The sequence below is a fragment of the Parasteatoda tepidariorum genome, chromosome X2 (assembly GCF_043381705.1).
Source record: "Parasteatoda tepidariorum isolate YZ-2023 chromosome X2, CAS_Ptep_4.0, whole genome shotgun sequence".
NCBI lineage: Eukaryota > Metazoa > Arthropoda > Arachnida > Araneae > Theridiidae > Parasteatoda > Parasteatoda tepidariorum.
The window spans coordinates 59,658,951-59,682,775 of record NC_092215.1 but is presented as its reverse complement, the minus strand read 5'-3'; the positions used below and the strand labels follow the sequence as shown (position 1 = coordinate 59,682,775).

Genomic DNA, 23,825 nt, shown 5'->3' with positions numbered 1-23,825 from the left:
GGAAATAAACTGATTAAATATTTACGAGCAAGCAAGTCCCTTTAAAATATCGTTGGCGCGACTTATAGTACACAATTATAATTAATAAACCTCAATATAGTTGATTAATGAGAAACGAATATCAAAATTTACGGAAACGACAGTTTTTTATTCTTTCCCTCGTCTTATTAACTATTCCCTAGCCTATATTAACTTAAAGAGAGTCTTTTTTTTTATTTAAATAAAAATTTCTATTTGCTGACTCAAAATAAACATTTGTAAATTTATTTAAATAAAAAAAAAGATAAAAGTGGTAGAAATCATATTATTACGGAATGAAATCTAATTCGAATGTTAAGTGAACATTTAAAATACCCAGAAGCCAAACCAGAAATCAAAATTATCTGTTTACATGCAAAAAGGAGCTTGGATTTATGTTAATTTTGGAACTATACAATCTTTTTTAAAATTTTGTTTTTATTTTCGGAAACTTTATTTTATAAATACAACAACCTTGTTCGACAAATTTGATAAACATTATAACTTATGTTAGAAAATAAATTTTAAAAAAATGCATTCATATACAAGAAACTCCTATAAATCCAATAAACTACAAATTATATTTTGCTTTTAAATATAAATTTTTTTTTATTTTAAAATATTTCATAATGGTAATTTTTGGGTTTGTAATAACGATGTGCAATACTAAATCCACTCATAATCAAAAATTATGAACAAAAGTTTTATTTTAAAATTTTATGATATGGATAACTAATACGTTTACGTAATAGCATATATGCTACGTTTAATGTAATTCAAGAAAAAATATTTTGTTGCAAAATAAAAAAAATTATAATATTTAAGATTTTTTTTAATGCATACTACATTTCCATTAAATAAAGCATTGTTTTTATAATTTATTACTTTAACGTTAAAAAATGTAAAACTTGTGCCAAAATTTTTTGTAATAGTAATATGAAATTAGTTATTTAAATTATTTAAAAAAAGCATCCAATGTGGACACATTGTTAACAAAATTTTCAATTAACATATTTAAATGAATGAAAAAATTTTCAAATAAATATAAAATGTTATTTTATACATAGAAAATAATTAGATATTAAAATATTACTTACTTTTTTCAAAAAAGATGAAGTCTTCTTAAAGCGAAGTTTCATAAATAAGGAATCTCAATCTATGCACATTAGTCCAGATCTCGGCGAATAAAAAGAGAAACAACGTTTTTTCTTTTCTTCTTTATGGTTCATTTTTTGGAGGAGTAGCAAAAACCAAAATAAATCAAAGTATCTTTGTGTCAATAAGACATCAAAGATACAGTTCATTTGTTATTTAAACAAAACTATTTTCTAAGAGNAAAAAAAAAAAAAAAAAAAAAAAAAAATTCCGTCCCATTTGGTGATAACAGTATTCATATGGGCACTTGTTCATTCCTACCCTCCAAAACTTAACGGTACTATTGAAGATTATTTCTTAGAATTTCATCAAAGATTTTGGCTTGAAACAAAGAAGGACGTTTTAGTGTTTGTAGAAGCATGCCACCGTAACTATCATTCACATTCAGACTATCACAAAGATAACGATTCAGGTGTCAAGATAAGATTCAGGTGGTAAAATAGCCTGTTCACGGATGTCAGAATAATTAAGGCCTTCACACATTTGAAGGTTGGATGAATTATTTTTCTTAAAATCTTATACATTCATTATACTTGGTTTACAGAATTTCAAAGAGCACTTTTTACCATTCTGAAACTTTTTCTTGAGATGAAAACCACCGGTATTCAAAACCTTTGCTATTCATGTCATCCTTTATCGCAGGCAATTTTCAGAAGATGAATAATGACTGTTCTGGACACACAAATCTGGAGAACTCTCCACTCACAATGATAGTTGCAGTCAAAAAAAGATCAAAAGAGCCGTCTTTTCCCTTTCAGGAATGACAATTTTAAAAGGTCAAGATACTTAAACACGAAGCTAGCTGTGAATGCATATATATTGCACATTAATTTTATAAATTAAAAAAACATAAGCATTTTTTTTTTAATTTAATATTTTTTCTTTTAGAAAGCTTACCGAGTTTTAGAAAAAAGTAACGATTTTATTCGACATTTCCGCTGCAAATACTTGTACTTTTTCCCTAAAAAAGGAACGAAAGTACAAGTAAAAGTACGAAATTCAAAAAGCAACGAAGTACAGGTTAAAGTACGTACTTTTTACTTGTACCGGCGGTACAAGTAACGAAAGTAAAACTACTGCCATATATGGTCACTTCTAGACTTCATATTGCGTACGACTTTATGCGATTTTTCAAACAAAATAAAAAGTGAACCAAAAGATTGGTTGGTTCAATAAAACAAAAAGCAGGCAGGAATATTTTTTTCAATTGATTTTACAACATATATTGTCACTGAAAAATTGCGGGAGTTGAAGATACTATATGCGGGAGTTATACTAACGATCAAAGCAATTTTTCAAAAATGCTCTACAAATCAAATCTTATTTTACGTCAAAGAGAAGAATGTTTCCTCGATGTAGCGATCCATTCGAAATACATCAAATTTCTCTAAGGAAAGTCTCGACAATGCAGTTAGAGAAGGAATTCAAACTGGTATAGAATAACCATGCCAAGTATTTGCTTCCTTAAATCGACAAATATTTTTTGATAGCACTGAATCTTCAAAGAAGATGTTTACTTAAAATGAAAGCATTATATTTCTAGAGGTTATAAAAATTCTTTCTGAATTATTTTTTTTCTGAGAAAACAAATGAAATTCTGAACTATATAGGTCATTCGCCTCGTCTTATCGTTTGCTACCTATATTTCTCTATATTAAAAAAAAAGTTACTGTTAGTGTCACTTGCTGTTTCTGAAATTGTTCGCCTCACACGTTTTTCACTTTCAAAGCGTAAAAACTGTTGCATTAAAAAAATATGACATTTTTAACATTTATAGAAAATTTAAGGAACACTCTAATATCGAAATGTTAGTGGTGTGAATATTAGTTTTTTTACCCATTAACACAGAGTTCTTGTATACTTGTTTAATATACTTGTTACAGAGTTCTTTTATACTTGTATACTTTTATACTTGTGTTATATTTTTTTATACTTGTTTACATTATTTTGTATTTCACTCCCTGGCCAAATTATTAGACTCACTATAAAATTCTGTGCAAAATCTTAATTATCGGGTGATACTATACAACTTCATTGTTTCTACATTACTGAAACCGGTTTGCACTTGTTTATGTTCGTGTATTAATTGGTTAAATTAGACGATATATTATAAAAATATAGAATATTTATTATGTCAGGTATTATGTTAGTATATTATAATAATTCGACCAAATTATTAGACGCACTAAAGTTTTTAATAATTATATGCTTTTCGCGAGTTTATATGCAATGCTTTTATATTTAAACATACATGTAATGGGCTTTTATTGGGGTGATTTTTTATATACTTCCTATTTGTAATTATTTTTAACGTATTACATTACAATGCAGGAACGTAAAGAAGTGCAAACTGGTTTTAGTCGTGTAGAAACAATAAAGCTGTATAGTATCACCTGATAATTAAGATTTTACATAGAATCTTTAGTGCGTCTAATAATTTGGCCAGGGACTGTAATTTAGATCAAAGTAAGTGAAAAATCTTATATTTAGCTTTTTAATAATTTATGCTTATAAAATACTGCATGAAATGCGGGTGTTTCTTTCTGAATTAGAAGGGAAATCTTCCATACGTGACCCACTTCCAACAAATTTATTTCATTTACAAAATTAATTATTAATAAATTATTGAATATGAATGAAAAAAATCAAACAAGTTTTTTGGATTTATATTTTAGTACAAATATAATTCCGGTAATCTAACATGTCTTTTAGTAACTATTAGACTGTTTTTTTATAATTAAAAAGCACCAATATATATTTTTGCTTGTAATTCGAGCTTCAGAAAAAAATTTATAAAAGGCACACTGGTGTTCCTCCTGCGTCAAAAGAATAGTAAGTTTAAGTTCTCCTTTATAGTTATTTTGCAACCAGCATTGAAAAACTGACCTATTTTTTAGTATTCGAAGTTTTGAGACTTGATTCAACAGATGTTTATAATCATCTAAATTTCTATTACCTCAAAAAATTGTTTATGGCTTTATATTAACTCGATATTTACCTAAACATCTTTAAAAGATTGGTGTTGTACAGTGTGTTTTCTGTTTCTATGGTTGCTTTTTATTATTAATAGAAAACAATAATAATGCTTTATAAATTATTTGCCTCTTCAAATCCGAGAAAAAGGGAAAAATTCGCTAGCTAAAAAGATTACATTCAAATACATTTAAAACACTGTATAAAAACAAAAGACTATTTTCTGTTTCAATCAAATAAATGTGTTTTCGACCACTAATGAATTAAATAATAGAAAACAATTATTAATTTTAATTTTATATGAAATTATTTTTGGATAAAGTAGTTTGAATTAACAATAATTTTGGAGAAGAGCTGAAAACGCAAGAATTAAAATTTATATTAAGGGGTCCAAACTTTGAACCCCACATCTGATTATTCGAACCATATTTTCCAAATTGCGGCTAATCCTTATATTATGAGAGTGAAGAATCCAAAACCGGTGGAAAAAATTTTATGTTTGTTTTAAGAAAGTACGCTTTTCTGTCTAATTTCGTAACTTAAAATATCGCTAGAATAACTTAATTAGCATATTTATGGTCAATAATTTTAAATCATTAGAAGGACATGTTAGTAAGTAAAATCTGATCATTAGAACAAAAGTTATTTAGGGGCTCCTTTTTTATTATGCGCACACAATATACAATTCATTTTTAGAAATTTTAGATCCTTTCAGAATATTTCAGCAATTTTGTGAAAATGCTGTTCTTCAATAAATATTATGCTATCACTTCTTTAGTTTTATTCTAAACGTATGAATAAAACTAAATAACGTGTAAAGAACGTGGAACAACGACAGACATATTATGGTTTCGTTTCAATTATAAGGAGCCTTTATTTTTTAAGAAATAAAATTGATTAGAAGTTTAGCTATGTAGGGCGATGAAAGTATGTAATATCTTGACTTTAAACATATCTTTCAAGTAATTCCTCTCTTTCAAATGTTTTTAATTTTTACATCTTGCAACATCTAGCTAACCAAACTTGTTTAATTTTCTTGTTTAAGTTTGCACTGCTTTTTTCTTTGAGGCAATTTATTTATAATTTTTTTTGTTTCCCCCCCCCCACCTTCTTCATTCGTTGTTTCGACGCTGAGAAAGATTCAGTCCTTAATACAAGAGAACTTGAAGATTAAGTACTTAAGCACTTGATGCATTTTATAATCGAAACTTATAATATATCTGTTTATATGTAATGTTGTGTTTTCTCATTGTTTAGCTTTATTCATATGTAGAACAAATTTCTTTTACTTCTCTCTGTTTTCCGCCTTTCCTTCTGTGTTTCAACGCTGAGCAAGATTGAATACTTAATATAACAGAACTTGAGATTTAGTACCCAAGCAGTTGAGTACTTAAAAGAGTTTAGAACCGAAACTATATGTTAGTTTATATGCCATTGTTTATTGTGTTTTCCCATTATTTAGCTTTACTTATATATAGCACAAAGTTAACCTTTTCTTTAATTGGATACTGTATATTTAGTAAGGAGTAGCGTAGCCAATGGGGGAGGATTAGGGGTTAAAACTATTGGCGTAGAGTGAGGGCAGCACACTTTTTGTTTTTAGGAAACTGTTAGTCTAGATTAAGTTTTATACATAAATTTATATATAAATATATAAACATGAAGAAAAAAAATAATATGCCGTCTATATAAATAAAACTTGAAATAAATGTATAGTTTTCTAAAAACAAAATGTGTTCCCGCCCCCCGTCACTCTACGCCTCTGGTTAAAACTCCTCTCAGAAATCATTCATATCAATTAATTCTTTTGCTGATCAATCATAAAAGACTACATTATGATGGCACAGAATGTAATAAAATGATGTTAATTAAAAAAATTAATACAATGGAAATAAACACAAGAGTTTTTTCTCACGAAATTTGCAGCATCTCTCCAGTGCTTGTACTTGTATAAATTTTAATGCATTAAACATCACCAATTTTGAGCTGGATGACTTAAAAATCTTGCAGTTTTTTCAATTATCCGATAAAGTTTCTTCTGAAGCTGATCAAAAAAAAATTCAAAAATTTTATCGGTTAGGTCTCTGTAGAAAAAGAAAAAAAAAACTCAAGAGTTCAAAATAAAGATAAAAGTTCAACTAGATAAGTTAAAAATTATATCTAGTAAATTATGTGCATGCTCTCCCCTACATATTAATTCATAGATATTATTCAATAATTTTATTTAAAAGTAGCTAACTGTTTAAAAAGTTTCCTATTAAAATGATCGTGTATTGAAAATGTATAAATATTAAAAGTACCAACTTTAAAACCCCACCCAGAAATACTTTCTGGCTACACCAATAGTAACACTAAGAAACAAATGTTTTGTTGCATTTTTACAAATGCTTGATCTTGCCTAATTCAGGTGTGAAGATTTTAAATATTAAATTAGTTTTGCTCTTAAAACAACAGATTTTTTTAAAATGGCATTTTTAGTCTATTTTTTGTCGGAATGGACAACTTTTAAAACGTTATATATAAGAGGAGGTCGCGTAAATGTTGCGACTAACTTCTAGGGGAGTTGGGGCACGTGAATAGGTTTAAAACTGCAATGGAACTCATGTCCGGCAATGTCTTCGTTTGCGAGTAGGGCCGCTTCCCTATTATTACCTGTTCAGAAGACACGAAGAAACACTTCATACAGGTACGCCTCCGTAGCGGCGTATGATGGTTTTTCCGGCCATGAATTCCCATGCAGTTTTAATTCTGATGATGCACCCTAACTCCCCTTCAGATTCATTGCAACATTTATGCGATCCTCTTTTATATGTAAACTTTTTAAAACCGTAGATTTCGACAAGAAATAAACTAAATATGTCCCTTTTGCAAAAACTGTAGCTTCGAGAAAGAAACTGATCTCAGATTTGAAATCAGCGATATGAAAGTGTCTAAGATCCGTAAAAAAATATTATGCAACGAAACATGAAAAAAATTTGTTCCTCCAGTGTAAGTTTTGAATTCTTTATAAATGAAAATTACAAGAATTAAGGAATGATTGATTTTAAATTTCAGGTAAAGAAGAATCTTAAGATGAATATGTGGAAGAAATGATCACTACTCACAAGACAAAGAAACCTTTCTTGAAAATGGAATCAAACTATACAAACAGCAGCAGTATCCATCCTATCGAATATTACTATTTGACCGAAGCAAATACAACATCATTTTTAAGCTTCAGAAATGTGTCTGATGAAGAAACTTTATGGAACTGGGAATCATATCCTGATTGGAATGGCTCCCAATATCCCAGTGGATATTCCCAAGTTCGAATCATTCTAACAGCTTTCTTTGTGACAATTATTATGGTCGTCATTGTGGTAGGCAATATGCTGGTTTGTATAGCAATAGCGACAGAGAAAGCTTTGAAAACCGTTCAGAATTGGTTCATTGCCTCATTAGCAGTATCTGACTTTTTAGTTGGTTTAATAATAATGCCATTCTCATTAGCTAAAGAGCTAATGGGTTATTGGATTTTTGGTACCGTTTGGTGTGAAATACATGCTGCTTTAGATGTTCTTTTGTGTACTGCTTCTATCAATAACTTGTGTCTAATTAGTTTAGACCGATATTGGTCAGTGACTCAAGCAGTTGAGTACTTAAAGAAAAGAACTGCTACACGAGCAGTGCTTATGATATGCTTTGTATGGATTCTATCAGCATTAATATCATTGCCACCTCTATTAGGTTGGAAAAAGGAAGATAAACAAGAAGACCATCCTTCATGTTCACTTAGTGATGATGTAGGCTATGTACTATATTCAGCACTAGGTTCCTTTTATATTCCTGCTATTGTTATGGTATTTGTGTATATTAGAATATTTATGGCAGCAAGATCTAGAGCTAGAAGGCACGTTAAAAAGACTCGAGTGACAAATGATCCTCCAAGAGATAAATCAACTACCACTACCACATGCACGAGCTTCAGTAATCCTAGTCCTCCAGATAAAAGATCAGATATTTTTAGGTGAGTATATAGAATTAAACTCTATTTATTTTTATCCAGGAGAAAGTAAACGAAATTAAATGTGCAGGGTTAGCAAGAAATAAGTTTTCCAATTCAGAAGATTCTAGAATGCGTTGTATTGGTCCAAATGTGATAAATTTCGAACTTTAGATATTTATTTCCAATGGCTGAAGCCATGAATAATAGGAACAAGAAAAATTTAAACGAAGAAATTAACAGCAACAATAACATCGAAAAGTTAATGGGATAAAGTTACGGCCTAATAAGTTTTCTCACTTTCCAATATCTCAATGATTTCGAATCTCTATGGAGAGCTCCATCGGTACTCAGGTGATATTTGTCAATAGGCTCGTTTCATTTGTCACATAGGAACTAGGATGCCTCAGTAAGAATACCAATGCAAATGAGTCGGACAGCAAGGCAATCGTGCTTGGTAAATAGACGTTAAGCTGCCACTAGCTCCCGTCTAGGTTTGCCAGGTATTTCTAGATGACAATTATTTCTTCATATCTGATTTCTGTTTTAGTTGAGATTTCATCATGGCTTGTTAATCAGATATTTTATGTATCTCGAGTAATATTTAATAAATTCAAAGTTATAGCACAAAAATCCACCAATTTATGGTGCTACAATACAAATAAGATTTATTTGCGGATATATTAATAGTTAAATATTTTTTGCATTTCAGCACATGCTTATTAAAATAATATTTTGCGGATAAAAAGATGTCGGATTCTGTAAGAGCATTAATTATTGCTCAACACATCATGCCTTCGCTGTAAAAAAGGCGCCACAAGGTAAAATCGTTTCACAAGAGCCAAAAGTACTCCGTTACAATTGTAACAAATTTCCTTCATATAAAATGGATACAAAGAGATTCGACGTCTGAATGTGTGTTACTCAAAATAATACAGAAATTTGAGACAATTAAAATGTTTAATATTTACGTAGTACATTAAAGTATACTAAATTCGTATAAGTTTATCACAACGTTACATATCGATGGAATGCAGAGCTAATTATTTTAATTTTTTTCTACAAATGCCTATTCCATTATTTAAATTATCTTTATTTCAAATTTTATCTCATTTCGTAGTGGGAAACATATTTCTTGCAAACACTGTTTTTTTTAAACTTCGGAAAAATTGCTGAATGAAACATTAGTGTACTTTACTGTACTATTCAACCTATACAGTAAATATTAATAGAAAAATACTAAACTAATGTTTTTAAAGGACCATGAAGCTTTCCTTTGATTTACTCTGACTTGATGACAGATTTTCAAAAACATATTGTATCAGATTTTGAAAAACGTGGCCAACAATGTGTGACAGAGGTTATTGCGTTGGCGTTTTAATCAAGTTTCCCGGGTTCGAATCGCTGTGATTCCTGTCCTTTATTCTCATTTTTTGTCTTTAATTTTTACTACAACTTGAGAGTGTAATTTTGAAATAGTGTTAACACGCATCATGTCATATTAGCTCAATGAACAAAAGATGGCAATCTTCAGAGATATACTCTAGTTCAATCTTCTACAACTTCAGTACAGACTTCTTCAGCTCAACAAGTTCTCGGAGCAAACTTTTTCCATGATAAAAACGGCCTCAATTAATGATTCTTTAACGAATAATCTAGTCTACTTTTAGCATTTGTTGTAGTCCTTAAAGAAGTCAACGTTGAAGCCCACGTTGAAAATCCATCAACGACAGGGTTTAAAGCTTATATGAACTGGTGTAAGAAATTAAGAGAATTTGCAGGCTTGGACAATTATCTCTAGAACTATTGGGCCAATTTTAAAGAAATTTGATATGTACATACATTGATACAATTCAAAACAAATAACCTTAAACAATTGTAAGCACGCGCATGATCACGCTTAATACTCGTTGGAATCAAAGGGTATGAAACAGTGATTGCGAAATAAGCAACAACAAAAAAATGGATTAATAGCGGGTATGGTCCCCTCTTGGAGATATACAGGCCTTGTAGCGTGATTTCATATTTGAAATAAGGCAGTATATAATTTTCTGTGACAATGGGCCAGAATTGTCCTGTGGCAATTTCATACCTTCCGACTCCAACGAGTGTTAAGCATGATCATGCATGTGTGTTAAAATTGTTGAATGGTTATTTGTTTCGTATTGTGTCAATGTGTGTACATATCAAATTTCATTAAAATCGGTCCAGTAGTTCTAGAAATAATTGACCAAGTCTGCAAACTCTCTTAATTTCTTACACCTGTATATATTAAAACAGAAAGGATCAAAAACCAGTAAGAAAATCATTTCATAATAATGTGCTGACATTAAATTATTTCGGTTTTTTTTTAGTATGAAGTAAACGAAAAATTAACTTCATTTAGTCAAATACATTCTACTCTGTTCGATGACCTTTTGTGATCTTTTTGGTAGCTTTATGATTCTATGCTCAAAGAGCTTCTGATTCTTATCGGCAAAAAATCAAGCAAGCGCGATTTGAGCGCATCGTCAGTGCTGAAATTTTTACTATTTAAAATTTTTGTAAACTTCAAAATAAATGATAGCCTGATAGTGCACGGCCAGGGCTATATGAGGGATGTGACATCACTTCCCAACCAAGCTCCAATAATTTTACACGAGTTGCTAAAGATGTGTGAGGCCTCACATTGTCTCGGCGAGACATGTTACCTTTATGATTTGAAATCCCCCTTATAGCCTTGCACGATTTTATCATTTATTTCAGTGTTTACGAAACTTTTTAACTGGTAAAAACTTCAGTAATAACGATGACCTCAGGTTGCACTTGATTGAGTTTTTTTCTGCTTTTAAAACATACCAAATTTTAATAAAAACAATATGCTTATATACCAAGCTTCATTTCACTTCTTTTACAGGTCTCACGCTGCATGGCAGTTTGACCCGAAAACATCTTCCTTTTTTACAGTATTCCAACCATAAGAACGATTCTAGATATATCCTTGAGGCTCTTCTCCCTCTGGTTATATTATTTAAACTAATAATTTGCGCATTTTTTGCCTCACAATTTCTTTTCGACAACACATATCAATAGGTAATGATGCTAAATTTTTTGTAACCAGAAACCACATCCGGCAGCAGATAAAACAGCAGATAAACGATATCAACAAATAAAATTCTTGAATTAACATTTATTATTTAAATAAAATTTCAAACATTACTTCTCAAAATTAAAATTAAACATTAAGTCATTTAAAAATTAACACGAAACAATGCGTAATTAATCTTAAAATAAGGGCGTTCAGTAGCCACTGCTAATATTTAAAAAGACAATTATCGTTGGTCTCGCTATCATTTAATTGTTGTTCGTGTTTACAAGACTTGGCTACTTCAGCCTTTTTGGTGTATTTGAATTATTTTTGAAGTTTATAAATTCCTGTCGTATTTTTTCTCTCATTCGTCATTTACACGTAGTTCAGAGAGGACCGGTTTTTGCACTTTAAAAGCATATGGTTTCAAATTTTACTCGGGATTTGCACTTTACAAAGGAATGGAATGTGTTTTCAAGGAAAAAACTCTTCCAGATCCATACAATTATTCTTATTTATCCTTCATTGCAATTTATAAAATTTAAATGATTCATTAACAATATTTCTTTTTCAATTATTTCATTCTTATATTATTAAGAATGTTCATTGATGCAAATATAGAATTCTTTTTATACTTTCTTTTTTCCCTTGATTTGATTTTTACCAAAATTATTTTGTTTTATGTTTTATAAGTATTTTTTTATTATTTTCTTAATTGTCTTTGAAATGAACATTGAAAATAGACTAAATTGGGAAAATTGTATAAGTTAAGTTTTGATGAACATTTGTTATATAAACTTCCTTATCATGGGATATAAATCAATAAGTCACTAACACTGATATAAAGGAAAAAAATACTACACAAAATGAGCAAATGCGCAAAGAAATAAATAATTATAAAAAAAAAAAAATACGTTGATCTGTTTTAGATATAAATATTTTCTTATTTACTTTTTAACCTAATTAAATGCCTCTTTTAATTGAATAAAAGGTACTAACAATGATATAACTATGCAATATTGACGGGTATGATTAAAAAAGACAATGCTCTAACTTCATCAATAAATTGTAACTCACCTATTCAATTTATTATTACATGTTTAAGAATTGCACGAATAACTCTTTTTTTTAATTCTCAAAATAGCGAGACCTAAATACAATCAAGCAAGAAGACATACCTTTCTTATTTACTCAATAGGAGCTGTTCACCAACTCAATCATCATTTTTATTTCTTCCCTATAAACAGATTCTTAATTCAAAATTATTACTTAAAAAGATCCCTGTTTTTTTATTTTATTAACACTGATTCAGCTCCTGATTAATTTAGGATAAAATTTATATCTAATCATTGCAAAAATTTTGTTTTTTTAAATTCTTTTCTTTTTATTACTATGAAAAAATCGTTAAGTGTTTTTAGCCAAAATGAATGTTTAGTAATGGTGCGAAATGTTATTAATAATATTCTTTTTTTATAATTTAATATATTGACTGGGCATAGTTTTACATTAAGTTTATAAACTTATTTACTGTTCAGAAATTGCAAAGGGGTTAATAAGTTAGATACCGTTTTAAATTTGTTTATCACTAGGCACAGTTCTACATAAAGTTTATAAAGCAAATATAACTTATTTACTGTTCAGAAATTGTAAAGCGGCTAATAAGTCAGATACCGTTTTAAAATTTGTTTATCACAAAATATTGCGTAATAATTAAAGTACTATTACTCATAGAATTGCTTTATTTAATATTAATGAACTAAGAGAATTTTATTCCTTTTTAATTGTAAAATTAGCGTGATCTTGATAAAACAGAGAAAGAAAGCATAGCTTTCTTGAATCGCAGGTAATAAGAAAAGTTAGGGCTCTTCTTCAGCTCAATTCACCCACCAACCCCCACGATTACAAAGCAACTAAATTTTCGCAGATTAGTAAATTTTTGATCTGCTAATCTAACACAGATTAACAGATTCTTAGATTCTATTGTGATAAAAGTTAAATCTCGTACCAAGTACGAAAAGTTAGTTCCTAATGTTATTCAATTTTAAATTCATATGTATATTGACTGGATAGAGTTTTACGTAATGCTTACTGAAAAAGCAAATATTAGTCACATACTGTTTAGTAATTGTAGAGTGGTTAAGTAAAAATAACGTTTTAAAATTGCTTATCACAAAATGCTACGTAATAAGGTTAATAAAAATGCTTTATAATAAAGGAAAGTTGCGTATATTTTGTAAGCTAAAATAAAACGATTCCCCTTGATGTGTTTGTCTCATATTATAGCGCGTTGAGTGTTAAAACTAATATTTAGTGTCATATCTATCATTATAATACCTCAGCCTATATTAGATTACAATCTAACATCTATAATAAAATTATTTTAAAGGTAGTGCTAATAGCAGAAAATTATTTAAATTTAAATAAATTAATAAAAAACCAATTAATGAAAAATTAATAAAAACCTACCGACAGTGAATTTAAAATTGATTCAAATCATTGAAAAATTTTAAAAGTTTTAATCCTGATGAGACCCTTTGGTCGTGTATAATGATATTGAGTTTTCAAATACACTGTCAAACGGATGGTATTTTAAATAAGTCTTTTATTAGCATTTGACTTTCTAGGTGTTGAAACACTCAACAAGTCGCAGTGAAACCAGAAGAAATGTATGCTAAATATCTTTAAAAGAATTCTTACTACCTATACTCCAAATTATCTATTAAAAACTACAATTTAAAACTTCAATGTAATTTTAAAAAAATTAGCTTATTTTTAAAAAGCGCGTAATTTAATAACTGGAGCCATTCAATGTTTTCCGTTACTATGACAGCAGTTTCTTCTTTTTTAAGTGTATTTTATACAAGATATTTTTATAGATTTGCTTAAATGCCCGCTCGACAACCAACTAAACAACATTCTTTTCAGCTAGCTTCGTTATTTGATTTTGACTCTTCTTCCCCTAAGGCAAATGATGACGACTTCACGAGTACAGTTTTAAACAAGAATATGTTTTTATTTAAAACTGATTTTAAAATATGCATATACCTGGCATCTACGGCTATCCTACTTAATTTTCATTACCCGGTTACTACCTAAAACCGGTTATTAATTTCATTTCCCGGTCAATTTCACCAGGTGCCAGGTAATACTGAGTTATGTTTGATATAATAGTTCTACTAAAATTTGTCATACTAACCAATAATGTTAAAATTATTCATAAAAATTATTATAGTTTTTAAATCCATATAGTTAAAAAGCTTCTTTATAAATCTTAAGGGCATTAACATGCAGAGATGTTAGGACATCTGGGGATTATGATTCTCTTCGATCATATGCTCTTGAAAAAATGAGCACTACAAGAGTTAAAAAATGTGTATTTACATTAACATAAATCTATATTTTAAAACCATTTTTTAATAAATGCAATCAGAAACTATTCTACGATAAAAAACTTATTATTTTAAAAAGAATATTTAAATTTTTTTATTAAAAGTAAAGAATAAGTAAATTTGAATACCTTGAAACTTCATAATAAAAATTTTTTGCAGATCATACTTTCTTCTTGATAAAATATTTTGCTCGAACTACTTACCCATGAAAAAGAACTTTTCACCTATTATAAATATTTACCTATCGAAACAAAAATTAGTTTTTAAAGTTATATATAGTGTCCTTGGTTATCGATTGGCTGCCACCTTTGGTTGGATACCTGTGGCTGTTTCCCCCTTCATCCCTCTCAGCTCGTCACGGGATTTAGGGACCATATATTCTACTATTGTCTAAAATGTTAGTAGGTTGATTCGATAAAAAAATAATATTTTAATCGACATTGGAAGCAAAAAAAATTATATTCGCTACAGTAACTTATTAAGAAGGAGAAACCGGAATTTGTTTTGAACCGCAAACTCTAATTTCAAACATATAAAAGAAGCAAACAGAAAATGAATAAATAGTAATATTGCAGTTTAAAATTTTAGTATTGCTTTTTTAAAAGTAAAATAAACAAAATAGTATAAAGGAAAAAGATTTTCTGCGGGGAAAGGAATAAAAAACTAAGGGCTCTTTTGCAAATATAACTTATCACGACTTTTTTTCTGGAACGATAGTCAATAGAATAGCAACGCTTATTAACATTTACCATGAGAAACTATTTTGCTTTAAAATAATTGTATATTCCTGTAAAAAGTGATAAATAGGTTAACAAAAATTTTATGCATGTTTTTTTACGTGGCAATGTTAACAAGTTAAAATTAACTTCCATTAAATTAGTGAATGTAAGAATATATATTTTTTGTATTTAAATTAGTAGGCTAAAGTGTTAATGTATGAAGGAGAAAGAAAATTAGAAACACAACAAATATTTTCTTACAAATGTCACATTAATTATTTTGTTACTGTTACTAAATTGATTTTTTAGTAAATAAAAGCGCATGTTAAAATAGCTTTTATTTATAAATAATATTTACAAACAGAAGATAGTTTTTATTCTTAAAAAAACGAACTTATTTTTATTCTAAAAAATTTATTTTTACTTAACAATAACTAACAGCATTTTATTACATTTTCAGTACTGTCTGATGTTGTTGTTGTAGTCGAAGGCCATTAAGGTAAGGAGGGCGATTGTTCTAGACTTCCGGTGGTGCCATCTATGGCCAAGAATTCGACTTCTGCCCAGCCGTTTACAGGGCGGACCCATTCATGCATCATCCATTCATTAATCCACAGATCGTAATTTTGACCTGAAACAGAGAACGATCAATCTCCGATTCAATACCTCCAGAGGTATAGCTTGTAATGGGAACATGGAGGACTTTGTGACCCGACAGATCTAACTTGCACCAGTCACCATTTACTACACGGAGAGTCTTCGATCGGACTGGATTCGAGCTTCCGTTCTCACGAACGTGAGTCCAGCGCCCTGCCAACCAGGCTATCCCGATCCCAGTACTATCGTATAAGCGCTTCTATTGATCAGAAGCATGCTTGAGTGAAATCAATAATCGATATCATTAAATTTTCTTTACATATCGCATTTCTTACTCGCTGGCAGAATAATTTCAATTTCTAGTCAGGTTAGAGCTCTCTTACCGTCGTGATCACCGTGGGAGGTTTTTGTTTTTGTTTTTTCACCCTGTAACGAAAATAACAATTCGTTCCAAATAACAAAGTTTTACGAAAGGGAATTTGCACCTATTCTTGATCCATGTGTCACAAAATTACTAGCTTTCGGAGATAAGATCATAAAAAAGACGACAAATCCGCTACGTGCATCTTCTGTTCAGAGCTGGTAGTAAAATAAAATTTCTATCTCATTATCGAATAATTTAAGCGCTGGTAATAATATAGTTCTTTTTGCACATAAATTACGTTTGTAGTTGTTACGTTTACAGTAATAAAATTTATATCCTGACAGTCAAAACACTTTTCACTCACTATACCGTTGCTTTATTAAATATACTTAAAAAATGTTTTATTAGAAAGTTGCATTATTAAATGTTAAGATTTAATTAAATCAGATGAAAAATTAACTATGCAATTCATTAGTAACAGATGCTTACATAGCAGTTTTACGTCAATCATTCTACATGCGACCATTTATCTCAATTTTCTCTAAAAAAGTTCTTTTCAAAGCGAGTTCAAAAATTAAAACATATATTTTTATTTATATACGAGAAATAAACTTGTTTAGAACTGTATCTTGTAAAATATTTTATCATCAAATTTATTAAATCGAATCATTAATCTGATTTTTTTTCTCGGAAAAATCTGGATTAGTTCCCCGTCGAATTCCCGGGCCAGGTCGGATACTAAATCAAATTTAAATAGATACCGGAACAAGCTAGGTAAGAGAATCAGTTTATGCCAGAGTCGGTACACTAGTATAAACTTATGAAATCATGATGAACAATAAATAAATAATGAAAATATCATTAATAATATGATATATATTTTATTATACCATTAGTAATACAATTTCCAAAAAATATAATTTAAAATAATGAACTTTGAAAAAAAAACTAATTTAAAATTAGAGTATTCTTTCAAAAACCGGGATTTCCTCGCCCTGCTCGGTATCGCGCGCAAAACTCCTGAAGCTGCTATAGCTATTTCAACTATTAAACTATTTCATTTAACTTCGCTTGCTTTTTCCATCTTGGTCCTGTTTTAGTACCCTACATTAATATCTTTTAAACTTTATTCTAATTATATTAGAGGCTACATCTTCTGCTCGCTGCAGTACATCAACCCTTTAAACTGCTCGCACAGTGTTTTTTTTTAAATCTCGTCACAATTTAGAGGATTACTGTTAAAACAATCAAACTTTTGAACTGATTTGTTTATAAAAAAAACCTGACTTGACAAGTATCAACTATATGACAAGTATGACTCTGAAACTAATTCAACATTTTAAAAAAGATCAATAGTTTTTCTTTTCTTTTTTTTTCTTTCAGTCATTAGATTATGTGGCTGAAAAAAATAAATTACTGTTTTACTGCTATTAGTTTTGCGTTTATATCGAAAAATCTAAAAAACCGGTCAATATAAACTATTTAATCACTCCTAAGCTAATTTAAAATTTAAACAAAGTGCAACGTGTTACACATTTCAAATATTTGAATATGTGGCTGTAAGAAAATCATTTTCACCCTGCTAATAGTTTTCAATATACTGAATTACACGGCTCAAAAAAATAAATAAGAAACTTTCATTGATAAAAAATAACTCAAAAATGAATGACCGCATCAACAACATATTTGTTCTTTAAGCATTTTTCTAGAAATGAGCAACATTTCATATTGTTTTCAAGTTAGGACAGGAAGTAGCACGTTCTGCTAAAATTTCCTGAAATGGTGGTGACGGCATCAGTAGTTTTTTCTTAAGGATATGTATGTTTCATACTCAACCAATATCATACTGAAACCAATAGGAAACGTCATTTCCATTTCCTAGAAATTGCTTATGTTATCGAACCAAACTTTTCCGAAAAATCAGGTTCTTTTTCTATTTGCATTCTATTTTTTAATAGCGAATAATTTTTTAATAGCGACTGTGATATTCCAGTACCAGAAATACTCGTTGTTCAATAGAGTACTTGGTTTAAATCTCCTAACCCAGTACAACTTCATTTCGCGTTTCAATGCAAGAACTGATCGCTCTTATCATCGATAGCTTGCAACGCCATCTTTCAGTATTTTTTGTAACTAATTTCCAAAATTTCTGTAAAACTGATTTGCAGCTTTCACAACAAACATGCCATTTGTTTCATTCCCCTGTCACCTCTTGTTTCCGAGATGTTGACACTCAGTAGATAGCAATGTCAAAGTATATATAAATACAAGATTTTAAAAAAAGTGCATTTTATACATAAAACAGTTTGCTTATCGTGTTTCCTATAATTTGATTCACAATGAAAATAAAATAGTACTTCACTTTTCAAGCTCATATGAATGCGCAAACATGAATGTTCATTCGTATCAAACATTGTATATGAAATATGTTTACTTTTCGTAATTGATTTTATTCCATTTAGTTGAAATGTGCCACGAACTTTGAAGCTCGAACTCGAGATCAGTCAAATTACTCGTGCGAAAGACAGAATGAAAACAAAGCGATTGTGATTTCCTGACCGAACTCGGAAAAGTTTTTAATAATTACATTTCAATTTATCTTAGTTTTCTCCGGAAATCAAGCAGGTTTGAAGTTTTTTTATCTCTCTTCCTTCACTAATAGTTCAAGCGATTGTTTATTTTCCCCCATTTAAGACCCAGTTTAGTTTTAATCGGGCAAATCCAGATGGCTTGGATAGTTGACATTTGATTCTTTTTAATTGTTCTTTGTGTAAAATTATTATTCCTTAAGAAAAATATTTTTTTTATCTTGAAGAAAATGCACTTGAAGCTTTGGGGAAGTTAAAACTGAAGGTCATCAAGCGTCTGGCATTTTTCTGGAAAAAACACAATGATTTAAATATGCCAGTACTTTTCGTGCCAACAGTCAGCACCTATTTTGTGTTATACTACTACGTTTTGTGTTCTACCACAACATTAACACAAATTTTGTGTTCTACTACTTTCACACTAACTATCAGAACAAAATTACTTTTCATACATTTTTCTCTTACACGTACTTATACATTTTCTTCTGCCTAATTATTTTCTTCTGAACAGTTAAAGGCTTTTCTGGAGTATGTTCTCAAGGAATGATTTCCAAAACAATTCTGTGAAAATAAAATTTTCAGCCAAAAATTTTTAAGCCACACGTCATTTTCCTAGCTACTTGTTTTCATTGCTCTATAATCTATATAAAAAGGCGCTAACGTTAAGTAGTTTTGTTTAAATGTACGATTGGCAAGTCATTTCATTAAAATAAATCTTTCAGTAAAAACAGAGAAGAAAGTTTCAGAAAAAAAGAGCTTTTGAAGAGATTTTGAAAAGCAAGTAGGTTTTTCTGTTGTTATTTTCCTGCATTCTTAAAATCTTCAATAACGTAAACAAAATTATTCTGTCAGCGCATTTTTAAAAAAAATTTGTTGTAGTAACACAAAGTATAAGTGTCAGACCTAAAGGTAAAAGGACACAGAAGTAAATAGCTGTAAAATTATTAAATGTCATTATCTTGGCTACCATTTTTCTGGCACTTGAATGCCAGTATGGTGAGCTATAGATCAAGCCTCAGCTAATGGGTGTAGGGTAGGTCCAATTAATGGGTGTAGGGTCTTTCTCTTTATTTGTGAGTAAGGAACTAAGGAGAGATTGTTTTTCGGAGACGTGATCTATAAATCTATGGTAAAAATTGAACATTGCTAAAAATCTACGCTATTCCGATACAGTTTTAGGTTGGGGAAAATCGGTAATTGCGGACACTTTACTAGATGAAGGAGCAATTCCATCGGGAGACACTTCAAAACCTAAAAATGTTAATTTTGATTTTCCAAACACACATTCTTCGGTATCACACACATTTTTTAAAACGTCATCAAGGTATACGAAACAAAATTCTAATCCCCTTAAAACAACATGCATGAAGCGTTGGAAAGTTTGTCCTGCATTGCAGAGCCCAAACATCACTTTGGTGAATTCGAATAAGCCAAAAGGGGTTATAACAGCTGTTTTTTCAATGTCTGCTTCCGCGACAGGGATCTGATGATACGCTTGAACAAAATCTAACTTTGAATAAATTTCTGAGTCATTTAGGCTATAAGCGAAATCATGAATGTGTGGGAGAGGGTATCTGTCTGGTATTGTAATGGAATTTAACCGTCTGTAATCACAGCATATTCTCCAAGTGCCGTTTAGTTTGACTTTGGCACCATATGAATAGGACTTGCCCATGGGCTACTTGAAGGCCTGCATAAGCCGGTTTTTAACATATAATCAAATTCTTTTTTAGCGGTTGCAAGTTTATCCGGTGGCAAACGTCTAGCTTTTGCAAACACCGGAGGACCTGTAGTTTGAATATGATGCTGAACATCATGAGTTGAAAGTTAAGTTATTTGTACATATGCGAGGATACTGCAATAATAATTTTCGATAAACAGCATCTTCTGCAATAGTTGTTAAACCCAAAGAGAAAGTAGGAAATGTTTCCTCTTTAATACCAGCGTAAGTTAAGAAATCAATTAACTGACCGTAAACTGCAATTTTTGAACCATTAGCAGCATAAATATCAAAAGATTTATTAAAAATCAAATTTTCTGCAGATGTGTTTTTGGAATAACTGAAACAGAAGCCCCGGTGTCTATAAGAAACTGGCGGTTGATGAGCCTGTCGTATACAGATAGGCGACTCTGACTAGGACCTATATCTGCCGTCGCATGAACAGAGGGTCCAATCAGTTTTCCGAATTTTGAGCGCAATTGCAAGGAGGAATGCATTTGTTAGCTTTAGTACCGAATTTATAGTGATACCAGCATAGAGGTCTCGCCACAGTGCGCTGCGTCGACCTTGAACGAGAACCTTGTCTACGAGTGCTAAATTTATTTTTATTCCGATATTGTTGTCTAGACAAACGTGTAACGGTCTCGGAAAATTTAGGAATTTCATCCTCCAATTTTTGAAAACGCGAATTGTCATCTGTCACATTTATAGAATTTACTGTCAATGAATTTTGAGTTACCTCCAAAATTTTATCGGCTTTTTCGGCTAGGAGAGATAAATTTTTCTCACCTTTTTCCATGCAAACTGGAAGAATTTGTTGCACGGACACCGGTAAACGCTGAAGAAAAAGTGAACGTAAAATTTCTGAGCTTATGGAATTACCAGCGAGATCTTGCATGGAGCGTAATAAATGCGAAGGTCGTTTATCTCCCAACTTTAAGTCTTTAAGAAGCATTTTCAAATGAGTAGTTTCGGAATCTGCATAGTTTACAATTATTCTATTTTTAATTGTTTCGTATTTATTATCAGCAGGTGGCTGCCGAATAATATCCGAAATTAAGGTTAGAACGTCTCCATCTAGAGCAGACACAACGCAGTGATATTTTGTGTCGTCGGCTCTTATCCCAGATACGACAAACTGAGATTCCAATTGAATAAACCACACTTCTGGATTAGCTCGCCAAAACGGGGGTGCTTTAAAAGCGACGCGAGCAACATCTGCCACGCTTTCAGAAGTAGGAATTTCGTCTGGCATTTTGTTCATATGAGCGAGTCAGAGAGCAAAAAGTAAAAGGCATGCACAATAAATCACAAATTAAAATTTCTAAACGAAGTATATCAAACATAAGTTAATAAATGCATTTTGAGAAAGAATGCAAAATACAGTTGAAGAATACTTCATTTTAAGTTAAAATTATTGTAAGTGATAAAGTTGAAGCTAATTAATTGTATTTCTTATACTCTAATTAAAAATTCATTGGTTTTTACACATTGTAATTGAAATTTATAGTAAATTAAGACTAAAGTAACAACATTTACGAAATTGAAAAGTAGTTATTAAATGTCAAATATAATGATAGAATATTTTAAAAAGTTCAATTAACTTTATAGAAATATTAAAAAATTTACATTATTTTAAGCATTTATAAATTTAAATTTCATCTAATATTTGAAATAAATAACCACATTTATGTCTTAGAATAAGCTTACTAAACGCCAGTTGACACCACCATGAGAGAAACTCATTCTATTTGCAGACTGTACGCGTTCTATGTTCAAACGGGTCACCACTTTTAGGCCCCCCGAGTCTTCGAGGGTCTATTGAGCGCTATGCATAAAGAAATAAATATCATTCATACATAAACTAAATTTATTAACTAAAACAAGAACACAACCATCTGATCTGACGGCCGAGGGTGAGAAGTAAAGCTGAAAAAATGAAAAACCAAATTACAACTACAGTTGTCAACCGAACGTTGGCAACGGTGTTAAATAAACTTAAAGCTTTAAATAAAGTTAGGTGAGGCTAGATCTATAGCTCACTATACCCAGGACATGTTTACAAACTGCATGATGTCTATAAACTATTGACTCAGCTCTCTATGAAGTATTAATTATGGTCATTAAACGAATATTTAAAAAAAACTATTCTCAAGATTTTAAATTTTTAAAAAAATTATATTTTTCCTATTTTTTGAGAGTTACTCAACTATTGCTCTTCTGATCGGACATTCACGTATTAAGTGTCAATTTAAAGGGTTGAATAGTGTTTGTGGTCACTCTAATCGATAGCTCAAAATGTCTATTTTTCTCAAATAACAACACTGGTTTGCAATGGACTGTAGTACTTTATTTTTCAAGACACACGGACTACGTCCGCCATTTATGAAGTTCTCAAGGTATATATAAATCTTTTACAGAAAAAGGGTGGCGCGGCAGTCGCACATGCGCGAACATGCCGCCCGGCATTGCAATGTTTCAACATTCAATTAATATATAATTTAACAAAGCACAATTTGCATTATTAAAAAAATCTTTACAAAGAATTTAGATGATAATTAGTAACATTGATACAAATAAGAAAAAAAAAAACAAATTAATGATACTTTACACTGCAACCGATCTTCTCATACAACAAATAATCAATTCAAAATAAAATTAAACATAAGAATATTTTTATGAAACAGGTAACAAACATATTTTAGAAATAGACCTCTTGAGGGTCCCGTACTGGGTTTTCACTTCTACAACTCTGATTTTCTTATCAGTGCCGTAAAACACTTTAATTATTCTCCCCATTAACCATTTATTAGCTGGTAAATTATCCTCAATAATTAAGACTAGACTACCGATTTTGAGATTGTCCTTTTCGAATCTCCACTTGCCACGTTGCTGCAATTCACTTAGGTAGCTTCGTTGCCACTTTCTCCAAATTAATTGTACTAATTTGGTTATTCTTTGCCACCTGGATAACCTATTTTCCTTTAAATTTGTCAAATCCGGTTCAATTATGGCGTTCATTGTTCTCCCTATCAGGAAATGCGCAGGAGTTAAAACTTCTAAGTCGGTTTCATCCGCGGATAGTGGAGTTATCGGTCTACTATTCAAAATGCTTTCAATTTGAGTGGCTATAGTATGCAATTCTTCGTAAGTTAAAGAGGCATTACCTACAGCTCTTTTAAAATGGTATTTAAACGACTTAATTGCTGCCTCCCAGAGACCACCAAAGTTGGGGGCTCTAGGCGGGATAAAA

The 23,825-nt window shown here is 30.4% G+C and overlaps 1 protein-coding gene across 1 annotated transcript in view; it reads left to right on the top strand.

The window, feature by feature from the left end:
• LOC107437247 (alpha-2C adrenergic receptor-like) overlaps nucleotides 1-23,825 on the top strand; it is a 76,067-nt gene that overhangs the window by 32,221 nt on the left and 20,021 nt on the right. Inside the window, exon 2 of the mRNA XM_071188108.1 lies at nucleotides 7,201-8,152. Within this exon, the coding sequence (XP_071044209.1) occupies nucleotides 7,236-8,152 (917 nt within the window). The 5' untranslated portion in view covers nucleotides 7,201-7,235. The remainder of the gene's footprint in view (nucleotides 1-7,200; nucleotides 8,153-23,825) is intronic.